General features: G+C 37.5%; 1 protein-coding gene across 1 annotated transcript in view; it reads right to left on the bottom strand.

Annotated features, from left to right (window-relative positions):
- LOC138393674 (disintegrin and metalloproteinase domain-containing protein 18-like) overlaps nt 1–20,814 on the bottom strand; it is a 105,756-nt gene that overhangs the window by 71,825 nt on the left and 13,117 nt on the right. The window contains exons 5-8 of the mRNA XM_069485053.1: nt 6,032–6,087; nt 3,722–3,800; nt 3,249–3,325; nt 106–283 (exon numbers count right to left, since the gene is read on the bottom strand). Of these exons, the coding sequence (XP_069341154.1) occupies nt 106–283; nt 3,249–3,325; nt 3,722–3,800; nt 6,032–6,087 (390 nt within the window). The remainder of the gene's footprint in view (nt 1–105; nt 284–3,248; nt 3,326–3,721; nt 3,801–6,031; nt 6,088–20,814) is intronic.

Below are 20,814 nucleotides of genomic sequence, written 5' to 3'. Positions count from 1 at the left end.
TAATATTCCTGCTCAACAGCTAACTAGATTCCTTTCATAATTAAAAAAAAAAATCTACAGAGGTAATTTCCTAGTATGCCATAACATTAGAATCATAACAGTTACCTGTGGGCTTAAATGAACTTTATAAGGCTTGTCTTTCTGCCAAATATTGGTGTAATTTTCTGCTAACATTGATACATTTAGGTTGTCATTTTTCACTTGATAAATTATGTGCTCAAATCTTGCTGAGGATTCCAGTGGTTCAATTCCATAGCTGATATTTTCAAGCTGAAGAAATCCCCTAAAAATTTAGCAGATAATAATTATAAAAATCCTATAATCTGAAGTGGCATGAAAAATGAGAAACCATAGTAAATAACATGCTTTAAGCCCACTCCCACCTTCTTTTCCTATTTTTTTTCTTTCAGTGTATATTAGTAACAGCTACCACATCTGCCTTAAATTTGCTCACATTTTAAACAGCAAAATGTAGTAAAGAGTACGTTGTAATTTACAGGTAGCAATCACATTCATTCAAGATACATTAATTAAGAACAAATTTACCAACAACCAAGATATTTTTTTCAGAATTCTAGTAATAAAGTCTCTGTTTTTACAGAGGTTAGAATAAGGGAAAGCAAGTATATAGAGTGCATAGCTAAAGAGGTTGATATCTATAAAAACCACATGCAAAGAATGACAATTTTCTGAGTTGGCATGATAAATTCTGTAAATTAGGCAGCTAAAACCAAAGGGAGGTTAGAAAGAGCCTTTTTTTCCCTCCTGTGTTCTTATGAATCTTCTTCTTATGAACTTATCATAAATCTCCCATCATCAATGACAAAAATTACTTATCTGTGTTCTTTTTTTTTTAATTCTTGTGTTTTTTTGTTTGTTTGTTTTTATTTTTTTTTATTTCAGCATATTATGGGCGTACAAAAGTTTAGGTTACATATATTGCCCTTGCTCCCCCTTCCCCATCGAGTCAGAGCTTCAAGCGTGTCCATCCCCCAGATGGTGCACATCACACTCATTATGAAATGTATACACTCATCCCTCCCCCTCCATCTGCCCAACACCCAATTAATGTTATTCCTATATGTGTTCTTAGGTGTTGATCAGTGAAACCAATTTGATGGTGAGTACATGTAGTGCTTGTTTTTCCATTTTTGGGATACTTCACTTACTAGAATGGGTTCCAGCTCTATCCAGGAAAATACAAGAGGTGTTATATCACCATTGTTTCTTGTAGCTGAGTAGTACTCCATGGTATACATATACCACATTTTATTAATCCACTCATGTATTGATGGGCATTTGGGTTGTTTCCACATCTTTGCAATTGTGAATTGTGCTGCTATAAACATTCATATACAAAACTTAGTTTTGCTGGGTACAAGATTCTAGGTTGGGCATTATTCTGTTTCATGAGAGTGAGAATGGGGCCCCAGTCTCTTCTTGTTTGTAAGATTTCAGTTGGGAAGTCTGGCGTTACTCGGATGGGCTTTCCTTTATATGTTACTTGTTTCTTTCTCCTTACAGCTTGAAGAAGGGCCTCTTTAGTGGATATTTTGGTGAGTCTGATGACTGCATGACATGGTGTCTTCCTATTTGCAATGAATTTCCCAGGGGTCCTTTGGGCTTCTTGTACCTGTATATCTAGATTTTTAGCAAGGCCTGGGAAATTTTCCTCTATTATATCTTCAAATAGCTTACCCAACCCTTGCGTATTATCTTCTTCGCCCTCAGGAATGCCCATAACTCTCACGTTAGCCTTCTTCACATAATCCCAAATTTCTTGCAGGCTTTGCTCTTTCTCTTATTTATTTGCTCTATCTCTGTGACTGACTTATTTAGTTGGAAGGTGTTATCTTCAATCTCTGAGATTCTTTCTTCTGTTTGATCTACTCTGTTCTTGAGGCTTTCCACTGTGTTTTGTAGTTCCCCAAGTAGATTCTTCATTTCCAGGAGTTCAGTTTGATTTTTCTTTAATATTTCAATTTCTTTAGTGAATTTTTCTTCCAAGTCCTGGATTTTTTTTGTGGTTTCTCTGTGTTGGTTATCCATTTTTTCTTGCATATCATTGATTTTTCTTATAATACATGTTTGGAATTATTCTTCTGTCATTTTAGTGTTCTGAATTTGGTTAATGTCCATTGCTAGAGAGCTGGTGTTCCTCTTTGGAGGTGTGTTTTCCATTTGATTCTTCATACTTCCAGAGTTCTTTCCTTGAGTCCTCTCCATGTGGATCAGCTGCTGCTTCCCACCTTTCAGTTTTCATTTGGAAAGTAACACGCCATGTGTAGGCTCTGTTCCTGTAGATGCTGAAGGAGCAGGCAGATTGCAGCTGCTGCCTACCAGCCTGGATGTCTGTGCTTCTATAATTGCTTGACCTGCCACTGTAATCCTAGCATTCTAGGAGGCTGAGGTGGGAGGACTGCTTGAGCTCAGGAGTTCGAGAGCAGCCTGAGCAAGAGGGAGTGGGTCATGGTGGCACCGGTAATCCAAGCTACTGGGGAGGCTAAGGCAGGAGGATCGCTTGAGCCCAGGAATTTGAGGTTGCAGTGAGCTATGATGATGCCACTGTACTCCTTGTCACTGGTCTCCAAGAGTCTCCGGGGCCTTTCTCCTTCCAGTTCTCCTCCACAACTTCTTCCCGTGGAGTTTCCTGTAGTTTCAGGCACCCTTCATTCCAGCCCTCATCTGACCTATGTTTGTCTGCCTGTTTATTTATTTATTTTTTTTTCACTTTCTTCTGAATCTGTCTTTCTTGCAGAGACACTCTGGCTGGTGGTTTTTCTCATCCACCATCTTACCCCTCTCTTATCCATGTTCTTTACCCCTAAGGGATCTTCTTAATTAGTTTATTTATGTCTGGTACTAAGTTGACGGCACACTATATGTGCCTATTATATTGAAATAACTAATTAATACCATTTTCACAATTATGTGAGATAACTGATAGAGAATGCAATAATCACACTTAGGGGATGTTCCAATGTTTCCTTCCACAACACCACCACTTTCTGCACAGTCTCCTGGAATAGACCCCGTGTCCACTCAGGGTCCTAGATTGATTTGATTTGAATGGGCACTTAGATCCAGGTAGTAATATTGATATAAATAAAATAAGGCCACTATAAAGGAAATTTTCAGATTTGGATGTCCCATAAACCTTCCCAGATTTGTGTTTGCCAAACCACTAAGTTTCATTTTAAGTATATCCTAAGTTCTTCAAATAGAAATATCCTATAAGATGCTACTACCTGAGACCCGAACATATACTGAGTGTCACAGATGAATGTGGAGATTCTACAACATATCCTTGATAATGGCAAGGCATCTGAAAAACAGTATGGAAAGGCAAATATATAAATTCTTTATGAACAAAAAAGTATTGTCAACCATTTCACAAGACTGAAAACATTAAAAAATTTAACAATAATAATATAATGAATCATACAGAATCATTAATGCAAATTTTCAAGAGAAAAGGTTTTTGACACCTGTCTTTACTTTGTACCACCTGGGTGCCCATGAATATTCTCCTGTAACTGGGTTTCATCTTTAGCCCATGTCATTTCTATGTTCTAATCAATCATATAACATATCAGAGTTATATAGGATAAAACATTTTTAGTAAACTGTCAACATGGAACAAACACATCTTAATGGTAATGATATGTCCATTTCAACAAAGAAATATATGATAATAAATGTCTAAGACATCTGACTTTACCGTAAAATATGAAGACTCAGAATGCAAAGATCCGGTTTCATCATATGTATAAACTAAAAAGTTCTGAGATAAGAATGAGCTAAAAAACCAAAAAAATTAAAAAATGTTTGAGTCATAATTTTAATACGAATATATACATTAATATAATAAAATAAATGTTAAGTATATGGAATTCATATAATAACATGATTTAATGAGAATAATTTTAGTGTGGGATAACAGCTGAAATTCATGGAATGGGTGAATCAGGAAGTTAAGGCTTTCTTAACGTTGGAACAGACCTGGGGACTCCTCTGTACATGATGTCATTTGACAAATCTTTACTGAGTGTCTACTATCCAACAGATCCTCTTCTAGGTGCCAAGACTCGGCATTTAACAAAAGACAAACTCCCTGGTCTTCGTGACAGTCAGGGGGAGCTACTACCACATGTTAGATGGTAATAAATAAGGCCTGGGGAAGTGTTTACAGCACTTAGATTGGATGGCATAGAAAGGTTCTCTGAACAGATGGATTTTCACAGAATGTTATTCCAGACAAAGTTAATACAAAATGCAAGAACTTTGAGGCAGAACCATGCTTAGGGGGAAATTAGACTGGAGGGGAGTGTGGAGTGATGAAAAGAAATAGTAGGAGATGGTGCCAATGAGATGTGAAGCCATTGGAAGGTCTGAGCAGACAAAGACAGTATCAGATCAATGTTTTCACACAGTCGACTGAATGCTGTGCTGAGCGTAGTCTGCAAAGCAAATAAGCAGAAGTAGCGAGACCAGTAGGAAGGTTATTATGCTCATTCAGGCCAGACAGGATGGTGGTTTAACCTAGGATAGTAGCCGTGGTGGTGGTCAAATTCTGGACAGATTTTGCAGGGAGAATATATGGGATTTCATAACCCACTGAATATGGGAAAAAACAAAAGAAAGATGTTAAGTATGACTCCAAGGGTTTTTATTTTTATTTTTTCTGGAAAAGTGATAGAGTTGCCAATTACTGAGATGATTGTGACAAAGAAAAATTGGGGGAGAAGATCAGAGATTCATTTTGGACACGTTCCCTATAAGAATTCCAGTAACCACTTGGTTCTCAAGTAGGTGGAGAAAGGAATATGGCATATATTGGAGAGGAATAAGGTAGAGATACAAATCTGGGAGTAGCCAACACACCAGTGGTGTTTAAAGCCACAAGACTGAATGAAATAACCAGGTGATTAAAAGATTCAACAACAGCACCATGGATTACTCTTAATACTGAAGAAATAAAGAGGAATCTGCACGAGAGAGAGAGAGAGAGAGAGAGAGAGACATGGAGTAATCACAATGGTAGGAGTCAAACCAGGACCAGGAGTTGATGACATCCTAAAAGCTAAATAAAGAAAGTATTTTATGGAGAAGACACTGATCACTTTTGCCAAGTGCTTCCAATTGGTTAAGAAAATGAAGACTAAAAAAAAAAAAAAAAAACAGCATTCAAAAACAAGAGGACCATTGGGGGGCTTATGAAAAAACACTTTTTAGTGGAGTTGTAGAGGCATGAAAGGCCAACATGAGGTTGGTAAGCCTTCATTAAATAGGGCAGTAGTAATGAATTAAGAGAGAATAATTTTCTCCAGCTTTTTTCGACTACAAAGATGGGAGTAGACAAGGGGTAGTCGTTATGTATGTTCAAAGATGCAGTCAGAGAAGAGGCTGTTTGATTTTATTTTTATGAAGTGTTGAGAACATGAAAATCAGGTAGATTGACTGTTTCCCAGCGGGTGGGAACAGAGATTAACTATGAAATGACATGAGGGCTCCTAGTGGGGAAAGAATGTTCTAAAACTGATTTATAGCTGGTGGTTGCAACACTGTATAAAGTTATTAAAATAATTTTATAGCACATTTCAGGGAATTTTATCTATAAAGTATATTCAATAAAGTTGTTAAAAATAAACACATATATAACTAACACATCATAAAAATTATGTCAATAGTTGAATTTCTCACTAATAATCACTTGATGTATAACTGTTTCATTTCACATCAGACATACTTGCAGTTCTTCAGTTCAAAGGCTTATACTCATTTGAAGATTTACAAATATATAGCTTATTTCTTAATCTTAAAACACCAAGGTGGAAAATTAAAATGTAAGAAACTCACAGATCTAAGATTAATATTTAAGGCCTAATGGATCCTAAATTGAAAAGTGGATTGGTAAAGCAAGTCTACATTATATTTTATCCCTGAATTTAAATAATACACAAAACTTTAAAACTGTAAAATCTAAACTGAAAGGCATGCTTTTTCCTTAAAAGGAAAAATCATATCTTACTGTTTTCTGAGATGCAGAGTACATGGTTTTCCATCAATTTTAATGATATAAATCACCTAAAACAAAGCAAATCAATAAAGATGATATAGTAAATCAGAAAATTAAAAAGTAAAACAGTATTTTTCACTCACGTTAATAAAAGACTCAGTCCATTAAAAAATAAACATATTCTTTAGAATGTATTATTCTAAATAGTAAGAATTTCGTATCTTAATAAATTCAAGAGCCCCATGGTCCATTTAATAGATAGGATGACTTAAAATAAAAATAAAAGAGTATATTTTGAAAAAATATAATTTTAGCATTATGAATACTATATTAATTGCTTCTATTTAGAAAAACATATGCATTTTTTAGTTAAGATATTCATGTCTATAAGCTTACATTCCACACCAAACACAAAGAGCCAATAACACACACACACACACACGCACATATACATACACACACATACAGAGAGAGAAAGACAGAGACAGAAAAAGAGAGAGAGAGAGAGAGAGATTGATTTAGGGCCATTTAGCAACTCTCAACATATAAAACAGAGGAAAAAAGACCTAACAGACTGAAAGCAGACAAGAAGGCCGCGAGGAATACCACAGCTCCAGGACCTGGGACAAGAGTTCTAACATACCCAGGACTGAGTAGTAGCAACGCTCATCATGCCAGCGTGGTGGTTTCCAGAAACAGGTGACTCTATGAAATCTGACAGGGGGAATAATTAAGTCCACAAATCCAGACAGACCAATTTCAAGAGGCATCTCTGGTTTTAAGCTGGAACAGAGTCTGTGAACTCGGTGGAAGGGAATGGGGCCAGTGCTGCTTATGACTGCAAATGCTAGGAAGTACCAGGAGCACATCGACTCAGAAGACTCTGCTAGTAACCCACGCCCCAGGCAAACCTTGCCCTACATTCCCCTAAGACCAATGGAAGCCACAACAGCATGCCCCATGCGTTCTCCCAGATGCAAAGCAGCGGCAGCAGCATGTCTGACCGAATCTCAGCTGCAACAGCAAGCACACAGTTTCTTTTAAAAAAGTGATTTAACTTCTGAGGTTTGTCTGTGCTAAGAAGGAAAGATAATAAATTCAAAATGAAAGAGATTACTCCTGATAAAAATTGTAAGTTGTGTGAATAAAACAGGACCTTAATATAAGTATGTTTTATTAATAATATCCTTAGAAAAGTTAGAGTGGGTGTTAGTATAATCCCAAGGAATATGCGTCAACACATCTAACTGACAGACAAACAATGTGGTTTATAACTATATTACACTGCTAGGATGTGAAGAAGATCAGACAGTTTTTATTGAAGGAAGAAAAGAAAATTATGGAAATAAACCAATTATAGATCATATAAATGAAAACTTAATTGTTGATTTTTAAGTAAACCATTATCTTGAATAAGGATATTGGATATGTCTTAATGATGAATTAGTGAGGTTGAACATCAAAACTAAGAAAGTTTCTGTGAATTAAATGTAAAGTGATTTTAAAAGTGCGAGATCTGTAGGAATAAATCAGAAACAGAGAAGCTATTTCCAGGATTTTCAACATCAGGTGATAAGAATTTAAGTAGCAAATATAAAGATAACAAAGAGGAAGCAGTAATGAAGAAATATCACTTCAAAATTACTTAGAACTGAAGATGTAAGTATTATAGTTTCATGTGCTCATCAAGGGTCATATGGGAGTTTAAAAACACAAAACGAACAAACACACACATATTTCTGAGATATTAATGGGTTCAGTTTTACCACAATAAAGGGAGTCGTACAAATTTTTTGGTTTCCCAGTGCATATGAAAATTATGTTTGTGCTATATTATAGTCTATTAAGTGTGCAATAGCATGATGTATAAAAATGTATAGACCCTAATTTAAAAAATACTTCATTGCTAAAAATTGCTGGCACAAAGACAAAATGAGCACATGCTATTGGAAAAACGGCACAAATAGGCTTTCTCTACACAGTGTTTCCACAACCTTAAATTTGTAAAAACACAATATCTGTAAACGGCAGTAAAGTAAAGCACATGAAAATGAGGTGTGCCTATAGCAAGGGACCTAGCATAGTCTTCAGAATTCTGAGAAGGAAGAACCAAGTTGGAAGAATCGCGTTAAACAATTTCAATATTTTCTTTGTAAAGCTACCATAAACAAGACAGCATGATATTGGCAAAACAAAATGGACACAAGGACAAATGGAACAGAAAAGGGAGCCCATAAATAGATTCACACAAATATAATCAACTAACTTTTTAAAAAGACATAAAAGCAATTCAATTGATAGTGACAGAAAAATTGGACGTCCACATGCAAAAAGATGAAACTCAATTCAGACCTCATACTTTGCACATGCATTAATTAAAAACAGGTCACAGACTTAAATGTAATATGAAAAACTATAAAACTTCTAGAATAACATACAGGAGAAAACCTCCATGCATTTGATGTTGATACGAGTTTTTAGATATGACTGCAAAAGTAAAATCCATGTAAGAAAAAAAATAATAAGTTGGACTTCATTTAAATTAAAATACTTAGCTGTAGGAAATACATTCTTAAAAGAATGAAATGGGCTATAGATTGAGAAAAATGTCTACAAATCACATATGTGATAAAAGACTTATGTAGAATATATGAAGAACTTGTAAAAGAAATAAGAAACAGAAATTGAATTTTAAAACTGACAAAATATCTGAGCAGATATCTTACCAAAGAAGATATGCAGATGGAAAATAACAGCTATAGGAAAAAATGTTCAATGTCACTATTCATCAGGAAAATTCAAACAAAAACCCTATGAAATATCACCTCACAACTGTTAGGATAGCTATTATCAAAAAGGAAAAAAAAGGAAAGAAAGACGAATGTTGCGAATAGTGCCCACTATTGGTAGAAATGCAAAATGGTGCAGCTATTATGGAAAACAGTACCGAGGTTCTTCAAAAAATTAAAAATAGAACTACCATAGGATCCAACAATCCAACTTCTGAGGATTTACCCACAATAATGGAAAGTAGAACCTTGAAGAAATATTACCACTCCCATGTCCACTGCAGCATTTTTCACAAAATTCAAGATGTGGAAACAACCTAAATTTCCATCACAAATGAATGGATTAAAAAATGTGGTATATACATAAAATGGAATACTATCCCTTAAAAAAGAAAGGAATTCCGCAGTGTACAACAATGTGGATGAACCTTGAAGACATTATGGTAAGTGAAATAAGCCAGTCACAGAAGAACAAATCCTGCATGATTCTACTATGTGGAAAATAAACTACTCACTTGTAATAAACCAATGGATCAAAGGAAAAATCATAATAAAATTTATAGAACATATGGAGACAAATGAAAAGAAAAACACAACATACCTACATTGATGGGATGCCACCCTAACAGTACTAAGAGGGAAGAAAGATCTCGAATCAACACCCTAACTTTACAATGCAATGAAATCCAGAAAGAAGAAACAGCTGAATTAACGACTGGCAAAAGGAAGTAACTAACAAAGATTAGAGACAAAAGAAATGCAATAGAAAAACTCACAAAAACAAGAATTGGTTTTCAGAAAAGATTAATAAAATTGACCCTTAGCTAGAGTAGCTATGAAAAAAAAAACAAGACATAAGGCTCAAATAAAATCAGAAATAAGAGAGTGGAAATTATGATTGATGTGACAGAAATAAAAATGAAAGTGTTTTTAAGAGAATACTATGTACAATCAGATGTCAAAAAACTGGATAATAAAAGAAATAGATAGTTTCTTGAAACATACAACCCATATTTTTCATGAAAATAGAAAACTCACACAGATCTGTAACTAGGAAGGGGACTGAGCATGTGGAGACTAAAGTCACTCCATCTGTCTTGGATGCTAATCTGCCATGTTGACTTTTGATTAACCCCAATCTTGGGAATGGCTCCAATATTTCTACTTCATTTCCTCTTCCTTGTGTAAGTCAAGACAATGTTTATGTCATTGTAAACACATACTTACCATAAATCCTGCCCTTTGGCAAATTATAGGCTACAACACACATTGCACTCTCACCTTTTCCTGAAAGGTCGACTTTATTCTGTACAACCTTCTGGAGCATGTGTAACCCTAACCCTAACCCTTTCCCTGTGGTATATAAACCTTAGGTCTGTAGCAGTGTGGATATCTACTGGTCTTGCTGCCACTCAAGACCACGCTTCTGTCCATAAGTTCCCCAGTAAATCACCCTCTATTGACAAATTGGATTTGTCTCCCTCATTCTTTGGTTTCTTAGCTCTTGCCACATTTGGGGGTTTCTTGGCACATATATGGCCTATTCATGAAACAAAGCAGGGATCAAAAATTTCCCAACAATGAAAATTCCAGGACCAGATGTTATCACTGGAAATTTCTATAAAATATGTAAAAAAAAAAAATAACATCAAGGCTCCTAAAACTCTTCCAAAGAACTGAGGAAGAAGGAATATTCTCACATTCGTTTTATGAGGCAAGCACTATGCTGACAGCAAATCTAGACAAAAATTTGACAAGAAAAGAAAGTGACAGACCTGTATTCTTGATTAATGATGCAAAAATTCTCAAGAAAATACCAGCAAACTAAATTCAAGAGAACTTTAAAAGTATTATAAAAGTATTATAAAATCAACAAGATGGATTCATTCCTCAAATACAATAATAGTGCAAGATACAAAAATCAATGTCATATACCACACTAACAGAATAAAAAACAAAAATCACATGAGTGTTATCTTAGTATGTTCTGTGCTGCTATGATACAACTTTACTTCTTATAAGATCACCCCTGTTGGTCCATGCTCTGGAGGAGAAGAATGCTGTGTCCTCACGTGGCAGAAGGGATGGTGGGTCACAAAAGGACAAACTCCCCCCATGAAGTCTTTTCACAAGGGCACCTAATCCTACTCATGAGAGCAGAACCCTCATAACTCAATCACCTCCTATTTTAGTTCATTTTGTGTTGCCATAAAAGAATACCTGAGGCTGGGTATTATAAAGATAAAAGGAATTGTTTAAATTACAGTTTTGAAGGCAGAGAAGTTCAAGGGAGTGGTCCTGGCCTCTGGCAGGGGCTTTTGTGCTGTGTCATAACATGGCAGACAAGGGCAAAGGGGTAAGTGGACAAGCGCAAAGAGAGACAAACCTGAGAGGCACCCTGGCTTCGCAAGAGGACACTCTTGCAGGAACTCATCCACTCTCACGAGGACTAATCCCATCTCTCAAGAATGAGAACTCGCTCACTATGGTGAGAACAGCCCCAAGGCATTCATGAGGGATCCACTTCCATAATTCAAACACCTCCAACCAGAGCCCATTTCCCAATATTGCCGCATTGGGGATCAAATTTCAATATGGGTTGTCATGGGGACAAACAAACCATATCCCAAACTATAGCACCTCCTAAAGGCAACAACTCTTCATAGTATTGCAGTAGGAGTTAAGTTTTAATGTGAATTTTGTATGTGATAAAAAATTGAAATCATAGCATTCCACCCTGGTCCCTAAAATTTCATGTCCTTTTTACATACAAAGGGCTTTGATTTCATCCCGATAGCCCCAAGTCTTAACTTGTTTCAGCATCAATTCAAACGTTTTCTAAAGTCCAGAGTTTCATCTAAATATCATCCACATCAGAGATGGGTGAGACTCAAAGGTGTGTTTTATCCTTAGGCAAATTCCCCTCCAGCTGTGAGCCTGTGAAATCAAACAAGTCGTGTGCTTCCAAAATACAATGGTGGGCCTGGCATAGGATAGACATTCCCACTGCAAAAGGGAGACATGGGTAACAAGACAGGGTAACAGGTCCCAACTAAGTTCAAAATCCAATAGGGCAAGCATTAAATCTTAATACTTGAGAATAACCTTCTTTGACTCCATATCCTGCCTTACAGACACACTGGAGTAGGAATTTTGCCCTCAAGGCCCTGGAAGTCCCTGTCCCCATGGCTTTGCTGGGCACAGCCCACACAGCAATTCTTATGGGTTGGAGTCAGGTTCTGATGGATCTCCAGGCTGCAGCTGCACAATGATGGCGCTACAGTTCTAGGATTTCAAGGGAGGCCCTGCTCCCATGGCTTCAGTAGGCACTGTCCTTGTGAGGGCTCTCTGCAGTGTCCCGCCATCTGCAGCATGTGTCTGCCTGGGCCCTATGGCTCTACAAAGCATCCTTTGAAATCTAGCTGGAGGAAACCATGATTCCACAGCTATTATATTCATCTACAGAATTAGCTCCATCTGGATGTCATCAATGTTTATGGCTTGTGCCACAGCAGCCTGAGTCCCACTGGGCTTCAGCCACAGCTACAGTGGCTAAAGAGTCCTGGATCAGAATGCTGAAAACAGAGACTTGAGGCATTTCTGGGCAGTGAGCCCCAAAGCTCTACAGGTGTCCTGGACCCCTCTGATGCCCTGAGCCCATCTCTTAAGACTATTTTGCCCTCATAGTGCTGGCATTCTGGGCCTGTAATATGCACAGCAGCCTTGAAGATCTCCAAAACACCATTGGGCCAATTCTCCAATTCTCTTTCTGAATATTATCTGGCTTGCCTCTAACCATACTAATACCCTTATCAAATGCCTTCTTGGCCACTTCCTTGGTTTTTTTCTCTAAAACACATTTATTTGATTCTTTACATTGTCACATTGAGAATTTTCCAAATTTTTACATTCTATCCCCTTTTGGTCTTTAAAATTGTTTCCCTCTTCTTGCATTTTACTATAATCAGCTAAGAGAAGCCATGCAGTGCCCTGAACACTTTTCTTAAAGATAAATATCCTAGTTCATGGCTCTTAAATTATGTCTTCCACAAAGTACTAGGACATAGACAAAATTCAACCAAGTTCTTTGCCACTTTGTAATAGCGATGTTTTTTCCTCCAGTTTCCAATAAGAAATGCTCATTTCTGTCTAAACCTCATCAGAATGGCCTTTACTGTCCACATTTCTACGAGTGTTCTGATCTAGGCCACGGCAATAATCACTGACAATGCTGAGACTCTCTACGATGAATCTCACTTGAATTGCCTTTAATGCTCCATTCGCGCTTTTTCTAGGATGCACCTCAAACTCTTCCAGCCTCTACCCAAAGCTGCTTCCACATTCTTAGGTTCGTTATACAAACACCCCAGTCTTGGTACCAGTTTCTTTCTTAGTTAATTGTGCTGTTATAAAAAAAATATTTCACACACTGGCTAATTTTAAATAATAGAAATTTATTTCTCACTGTTCTGAAGGCTTTTAAGTCCAAAATCAAGACCCCCATAGGTTTGGTGTCTAATGAGGGCTGCCCTCTCTGCTTCCAACAGGGTGCCTTGTCACTGTGTCCTCCAGAGGAAGAGAACACTGTGCCCTCACATGGTAGATGGGACAGAAATACAGAAAAGCGCAAACTGCCACTGTGGAGCCCTTTTATAAGGGCACCTAATCCCATTCATGAGAGCTCCCCTCATTACTCAAACACCCTCGTGACTCAAACACTTCTAAAAGTCATACTTCTTGATATCAACTTGTTGGAAATTAGGGTTTCTATATAAATTTTGAAGGGGACAAAAAAACATGTAAACCATAGCATCATCTCAGCTGATACAGAAAAAGCATTTCACAACATTTAACACACTTACATGATAAAAAAAACACTCAATAAACTAAGACTATAAGCAAGCTATCAAAGCATAATGAAAACAATATTTTAAAATCCCAGCTAACATACTCAATGGCGAAAGACAGAAAACGTTTTAACTAATATCAGGAACAAGGCAAAGGTGGCACTCTTTGCTACTTCTGTCAAACATAGTACTCTTGCCACTACAATCAACATAGTACTGGAAGTCCTAGCCAGAGTAACAAGACAAGAGAAAATAAATAAAAGGCATCCAAAGTGGAAAGTTATAGTATCTCTGTTTGCAGATGACATAATCTTATATGTAGAAAAGTCTAAAGATTTCTCTCTCTCTCTCTCTCTTACACACACACACACACACACACACACAACCAAACTGCTAAAACTAACAAATAATTTTGGTAAAGTTGCAGAATACAAAATCAATGCACATTATGCTAAGTGAAATAAGCCAGCTACAGAAAAACATATGACTCAAGGATCTCACCTATACGTGGAATCTAATAAAGTTGAATCTACGTAAGTAGAGAGTAGACTAATCGTTACCAGAAGCTGATGGGGTGGGGAGAGAGTACATGGAGATGTTGTTGAACAAAGAGTACAAAGTTTAACAGACAGACAGGAAGGGAAGAGACAAGACGGCTGATCAGAGGCATCAGCTGCCAGATTGTCTCAGAAAGAAGGAAAAGTTTTAGATGAAAAAGAAAAAAAAAAAAAAAAACAAACATAGATCAGGTGTAATTCTGAGGGAAAAGTGCCAGAACCTACCAGAGATTCCATGGGAAGAAGTTGCAAAGCAGAATAAGAAGGAGCAAGATATCAGCAGAGACTGACCCACATGAGGCTTGGAGCCCAGTGAAAAGGGTAGTTGGGCGTTTGTTTCTTTCTCCTTCACACCTCTGGCCATCAGCAGGCTCCTGAGCTGCTGGAGAGCCTTTCTACCCTCATGAGCCCAAAAGCTGCTGCTGCCAGTGAACTGGGAGTTTCTTGAGAACAAAGCACCAGGCTGCCAGCACCCTTGGGGTTGCTTCCTGTCACCACACACCCGAGCTGAGATGGCAGGTGCCATATTGCTTCTCCACCCACTGTGCACCTTTGTCCACCCCAAGGAGCTTCAGCCCCTTGGTTTTCATCTTGCTCATTCCCACACCAATACTTCCCAAGTGCATCCCACACTACAGGAGCCACAGGGGCTGGTGGGTCACAGGGGATCTGTGTGACCCCACAGACTGGAAATTCCAGGCAGGCTGCCTTCCAGAGAGAGAGGGATAGAGATGATCAGAGTGCCATCTCTCCTCCATTCAGACTCAGTTCCTCCCCCGTCCCTTCCTCTGCCCATTACTGCCAAGAGGGATGATTGAGACAAGGCTCTCAGAAGAAGCTACTTCCCCACTGTTGGTGCCACACTGAGGCTTCCAAAGAGAGTGGGGCTCACACTTTTTCTCTTAAAGACCTGCAGCAGACTAAGTGGTGTTCTGACTGTGAGGTCCCTGCTCACGGGCCCTCCCTAGTGCTGCTTGCCTGGCTGCTCAGAGCAGGGCACAAACAAAGCAGAGGTACATCAACCATGCTTGAGCACCCAAAAGGCGACCTGGGACCAGCCCACTTCTCCCTGGAAGTTAGGTATTGATCTCTGGGGACCCAGGAACAGGCCCAGAGGCCAGATCCTTTACCCTCAGGACTTGATCATGTTGCTCAGGGGCATAGAGGGGAGATTTGTAAACTAATCTCAGGAGGCAAGGGAGTCCACGTGGGAAGAACTGATAAGAGAGTGCAGTGTGGGTCCTAGCCACAGTGCACTCATGGACCACCCCTCCACCCACAAGAAGTCCATGCTCTCAGGCCAGGGTGAGATCCTGGGCAGGTAAGCTCCAAGCCCACACCAACATCATGGGAGACCTAAGTTTGAGCTCCCACCTGCTGGCAGATACTCGGGGCAGGGGAGGAGGAAGGAGAGTGAAACCCAATCCCAACAGCTTAACTGTGAATCTCAGATGGCCCTTCCCCTGTGAGCAGATTTTCTGGCTGGATGGGGCCACTTCAGTCCCTCCCTGGTGGCTTTCCCCAGAGGCCTGGGAATGGACCTTCCATCCTTGCCAAGACAGCTACCTTCCCAAGTTTTGTGGAGCCTGAGAGCAAGCTAACCCAACTCAGCTTAACCCAGCCTCATTCCCCTAACCACCTCTGCTACAGTGGAGAATAGGGACTCTTCTCGAAGTTCCAAGGTTCCTCCCACTGTCTGGGGAATTCAAGTGCTTCTCCTTATGGGTTAGAGCTGGGCACAAGTCCCCAAAACAACACTGAAGGTGTTTAAGGTGTGTCCCTAAAGCGGCACAGCAGCTCTCTAGCAATGAATACCAACCAAAATGAAAATATTGAAGTGACAGATACAGAATTCCATGTATAGTTTGTAAGGAAGCGCAATGAAATCCAAGAGAAATTGGAAAACCAACTCAAAGAATCCAGAAAAAATAATTCAGAAAATGAATGAAAAATTACTAAAGAGATAGACATATAAAAAATACATAACTTCTGGAAATAAAAAATTCATTTACAGAAATACAAAACACAGTGAAAACTTTAAGAATAGATTAGACCAGGCTGAAGAAAGAATTTAAGAGTCTGAAGATAACACTTTTGAATTAATACAGTCAGTAAAAAATAAAGAACAAAGAATCAAGAGGAGCAAACAGTGCCTACAAGAAAGATGAGATTATGTAAAATGGCTAAATATAAGAATCATACACATCCCTGAAGGTGAAGAGGAAAATGCACAATGGCTGGAAAACCTATTTGAGGGAATAATTGAGGAAAACCTCCCTGATCTTGCTAGAGATCCAGGTATAAGTAGCTGAACGAACACCTGGGAGATTCATTACCAAGAGGCAATGACCAAGACATACTGTCATCAAACTGGGGAAAGTCAACATGAAGGAGGACCTTCTGTGAGTCAAGAGGCGAAAACATCAAGTAACTTACAAAGGAAAACCCATCAAACTAACTGCAGACTTCTCAATGCAGCCCTTACAATCCAGATGGGATTGGGACCCCATCTTCAGTCTTCTTAAGCAGAACAACTGCCAACCTAGAATTTTGTATCCTGAAAAACTAAGTTTCATACATGAAGAAGAAATAAAAAATTTTCCAGACAAGCAACACTGAGGGAATTACTTCAGATCAGTCCTGCCCTGCAGGAAATACTCAGAACTGCATTAGACACATTTCAGAACAATAGACACCCACCAGTATAAAACCATCAAAAAGCTAAAGCTCAGAGCTCATAAAAAATAGTGTAAACAAAGTAATAAGTAATACCAAACATTAAGAACAGAACAGCATTGCACACATCAATTCTATCAATCAACATGAACTGTCTAAACAGGCTACTCAAGATATATGGGCTGGCTGAAAAATACAACCCATGTATGTGCTGTCTCCAGGAAACACATCTAATCCACAAGGACTCATACAGACTCAAGGAGAAGGGATGGGAAAAATATTCAATGGAAATGGAAACCAAAAGAAAGCAGGTATAGCCATTGTTATATCAGATATAACTGACTTTATGCCAACAGTGGTAACGAAAGACAAAGATGATCATATTATGGTAAAGGGAACAATTCAACAAGAAGACAAAGCAATCCTAAATATTTATGCACCTAATAGGAGTTCTCAGATTCATAAAGCAAATTCTACTAGATCTCAGCAAAGAGATAACGGGCAGCATCGTAATTGTCAGGGACTTCAACATCCCACTGACAGAGATGGACAGACCATCCAAGCAGAAAATAAAAAAAGAAACACTGACCTAAATATTAGTCTTGAATAAATGATACTAACAGACATTTACAGAACATTTTACATAAGAACTACTGAACATACATTCTCATCAGCAGATGGAATATTCTAATCATATTATAGGTCACAAAACATATCTCAACAAATTAAAAAAATAGAAATCTCACCATTTGTCTTCTTAGACCACAGTGGAATAAAACTATAAATCAATTCCAAGAGAAGTACTCAAATCTACACAAAGTCCTGGACATGAAACAACCTGATGCTGAACAATTATTCAGTCAATAATAAAATTTAGATGGAAATCAAAAGATTCCTCGAACTGAACAACAAATGGGACACAAGCTATCAAAATCTATGGAATTCAGCAAAATCAGTCCTAAGAGGAAAATTCATAGCCTTAAATGCCTACAATAAAAAGATAGAAAGATCACAGATTAACAATCTAATGACACATCTCAAGGAACTATAAAAGGAAGAGCAAACAAAACCCAAAGCCAGCAGAAGAGCAGAAATGACTAAGGTTAGAGAAGAACTAAATGGAATGGGAAAAAAAAACAATAAAAAATACAAGGAATCAATAAAACAAAAATTGGTTCTTTGAAAAGATAAACAAAATTGATAGAGCTTTTGTTAGATTAACCAGGAAAAGAAAGTACCCAAATAAGCTCAATCAGAAATGAAAACGGAGATATTACAACTGATACAACAGAAATACAAAACATCATCTGCAGATACTAGGAAAATCTCTGTGCCCATAAACTAGAAAACATAGAGGAAATGGACAAATTACTGGAAACAAAACCTCCCAAGGCTCAATCAGGAAGAAACAGAACTCCTGAACAGAAAAATAACAAACAGTGAGATTGGGGCAGTTACAAAAAAATCGTCCAAAAAGATCCCCAGACCAGATGGATTCACAGCTGAATTTTACATGACCTACAAAGAAGAGGTAGTACCCATACTGCAGAAATTATTCCATAACATGGAGAAGGAGGGAATCCTCCCCACCTCATTCTATGAAGCCAGTATCACCTTGATACAAAAGTCAGGAAAGGACACAAAAACAAAAAAGGAAACTACAGACCTATATCACTCATGAGGATGCAAAAATCCTCATAAAATACTAGCAAACCAAATTCACCAGCATATCAAAAAATTAGTTCACCATGGCCAAGTGGGTTTCATTCCAGGGAGAAAAGATGATTGAAGATACATAAATCAATAAATGTGATTGACAGATTGACAGAAGCCAAAACAAAGACCATATGATTATCATAATAGATGCAGAAAAAAAAATCATTTGACAAAATCCATCACCCTTTCATGATAAAAACTCTCAACAAACAAGGCATAGAAGAAAAATATCCTAAAAGTATAAAAGTCATATATTACAAACCCACAGCCAACATCACACTGAACAGGGAAAAGTTGAAAGTATTCCCCCTAAGAACAGGAACAAGACCAGAGTGCTTCCTGTCATTACTTCTATTCAACATAGTGCTGCAAGTCCTAGGCAGATCAATCAGGCAAGAGAAAGAAATAAAGGATATCCAAGTCAGGAAAGAGGAGGTCGAACTATCACTTTTTGCTGAGGATATAATCTTATATCTAGAAAATCCCAAATACTACACTTGGACAATACTGGAATTGATAAATAAATTCAACAAAGTCTCAGCTTACAATATTAATTTACACAAATCAGTGGCATTTCTACACACCAAGAACAGTCAAGTTGAGAGTCAAATCAAGAATCAATACCATTCATAATAGCTACAAAGAAACTAAAATACCTACGAATGTATTTAACCAAGAAGGTGAAAGATCTCTACAAGAACTACAAAACACTGTGGAATAAAATTGTGGATGACACAAACAAATGGAGAAATATATCATGCTCATGGATAAGGAGGATCAACACTGTTAAAATGTCCATTCTACTCAAAGTGACTTACAGATTCAATGTAATTTTCATCAAAATTGCAATGGCAAATTTCACAGACATAGAAAAAAATAATTTTATACTTCATTTGGAACCAGAAAAGAGCCTGAATAGCCAAAACAATTTTAAGCATAAAGAACAAATCAAGAGGAATCACATGAGCAGAATTCAAACTATTCTATAATACAAATCTATAGTAACCAAAACAGCAAGATATTGGTACAAAAATAGAGACATAAACCAATGGAACAGAAAAGAGAACCCAGATATAAAACCATCCACATGTAGCCACCTTATCTTTGACAAAGCAGACAGTACGCACTGGGGAAAAGAAGTCCTATTCAATCTAAGGTGCTGGGAAAATTGTATAGCCACATGCAGAAGAATGAAACAGGACCCCTTTTTCTCACCACTCACAAAAATTAATTCAAGGTGGATAAAACATTTAAATGTAAGGCACAAAACCATAACAATTCTAGGAAAAAATGTAGATAAGTCTCTTCTAGATACTGGCCTAGGCAAAGAATTTCTGACTAAGATCTCAATGGCAATTACAGCAACAACAAAAATAAATAAAGGCACTTGATAAAATTAAAAAAGCTTCTGCACAGCTAAGGAAATAATCAACAGAACAAATAGACAACCTACAGAATGGGAGTTGTTATTCTGTAAGCTATGCATCCGATAAAGAGCTAATAACTAGAATTTACAAAGAACTCAAGCAAATCAGCAAGAATAAAACAAACAACCCTTTTAAAAAGTGGGTGAATGACATGAACAGGACTTTTCAAAAGGATACAGACAAATGGCCAATAAATGTATGAAAAAATGCTCAATGTCACTAATTATCAGGAAAATGCAAACTGAAACCACAATAAAATACCACTTTACCCCTGTTAGCATGGCTTTTATTAAAAAGTCCAAAAATAGATGTTGGCATGGATGCAGACAGAAAGGAATGTTTATACCGTCTTTGTAGGACTGCAAATTAGTACAAACTCTATGGAAAACAATATGGAGATTCCTCAAAGAACTAAAAGTAGACCTATTGTTTGATCTAGCAATCCAACTACTACATATCTACTAAAAGAAAAAGAAGACAGTTTGCCAAAAAACACCTACACTCAAATGTTTATTGATGCACAATTCACAGTAGCAAAGATGTGGAATCAAGCCAAGTGTCCATCAATTCATGAGTGGATTAACAAAATGTGGTGTATATATATATCATGGGATACTACTCAGCCACAAAAAAGATGAATTAATATTTTTTACTACAATCTGGATGAAATTGGAGACCATTATCCTAAGTGAAGTATCTAAAGAATGGAAAAACAAACATGACATATACTTTTTATTAAATTGGTACAAACCCATGAGCCCATATGTGCACAGAGGGAAGTAA

The sequence above is a fragment of the Eulemur rufifrons genome, chromosome 12, assembly GCF_041146395.1.
Source record: "Eulemur rufifrons isolate Redbay chromosome 12, OSU_ERuf_1, whole genome shotgun sequence".
NCBI classification, from domain to species: Eukaryota; Metazoa; Chordata; class Mammalia; order Primates; family Lemuridae; genus Eulemur; species Eulemur rufifrons.
The sequence above is the reverse complement of the archived record's forward strand: the minus strand, read 5'-3'. Positions and strand labels throughout refer to the sequence as shown.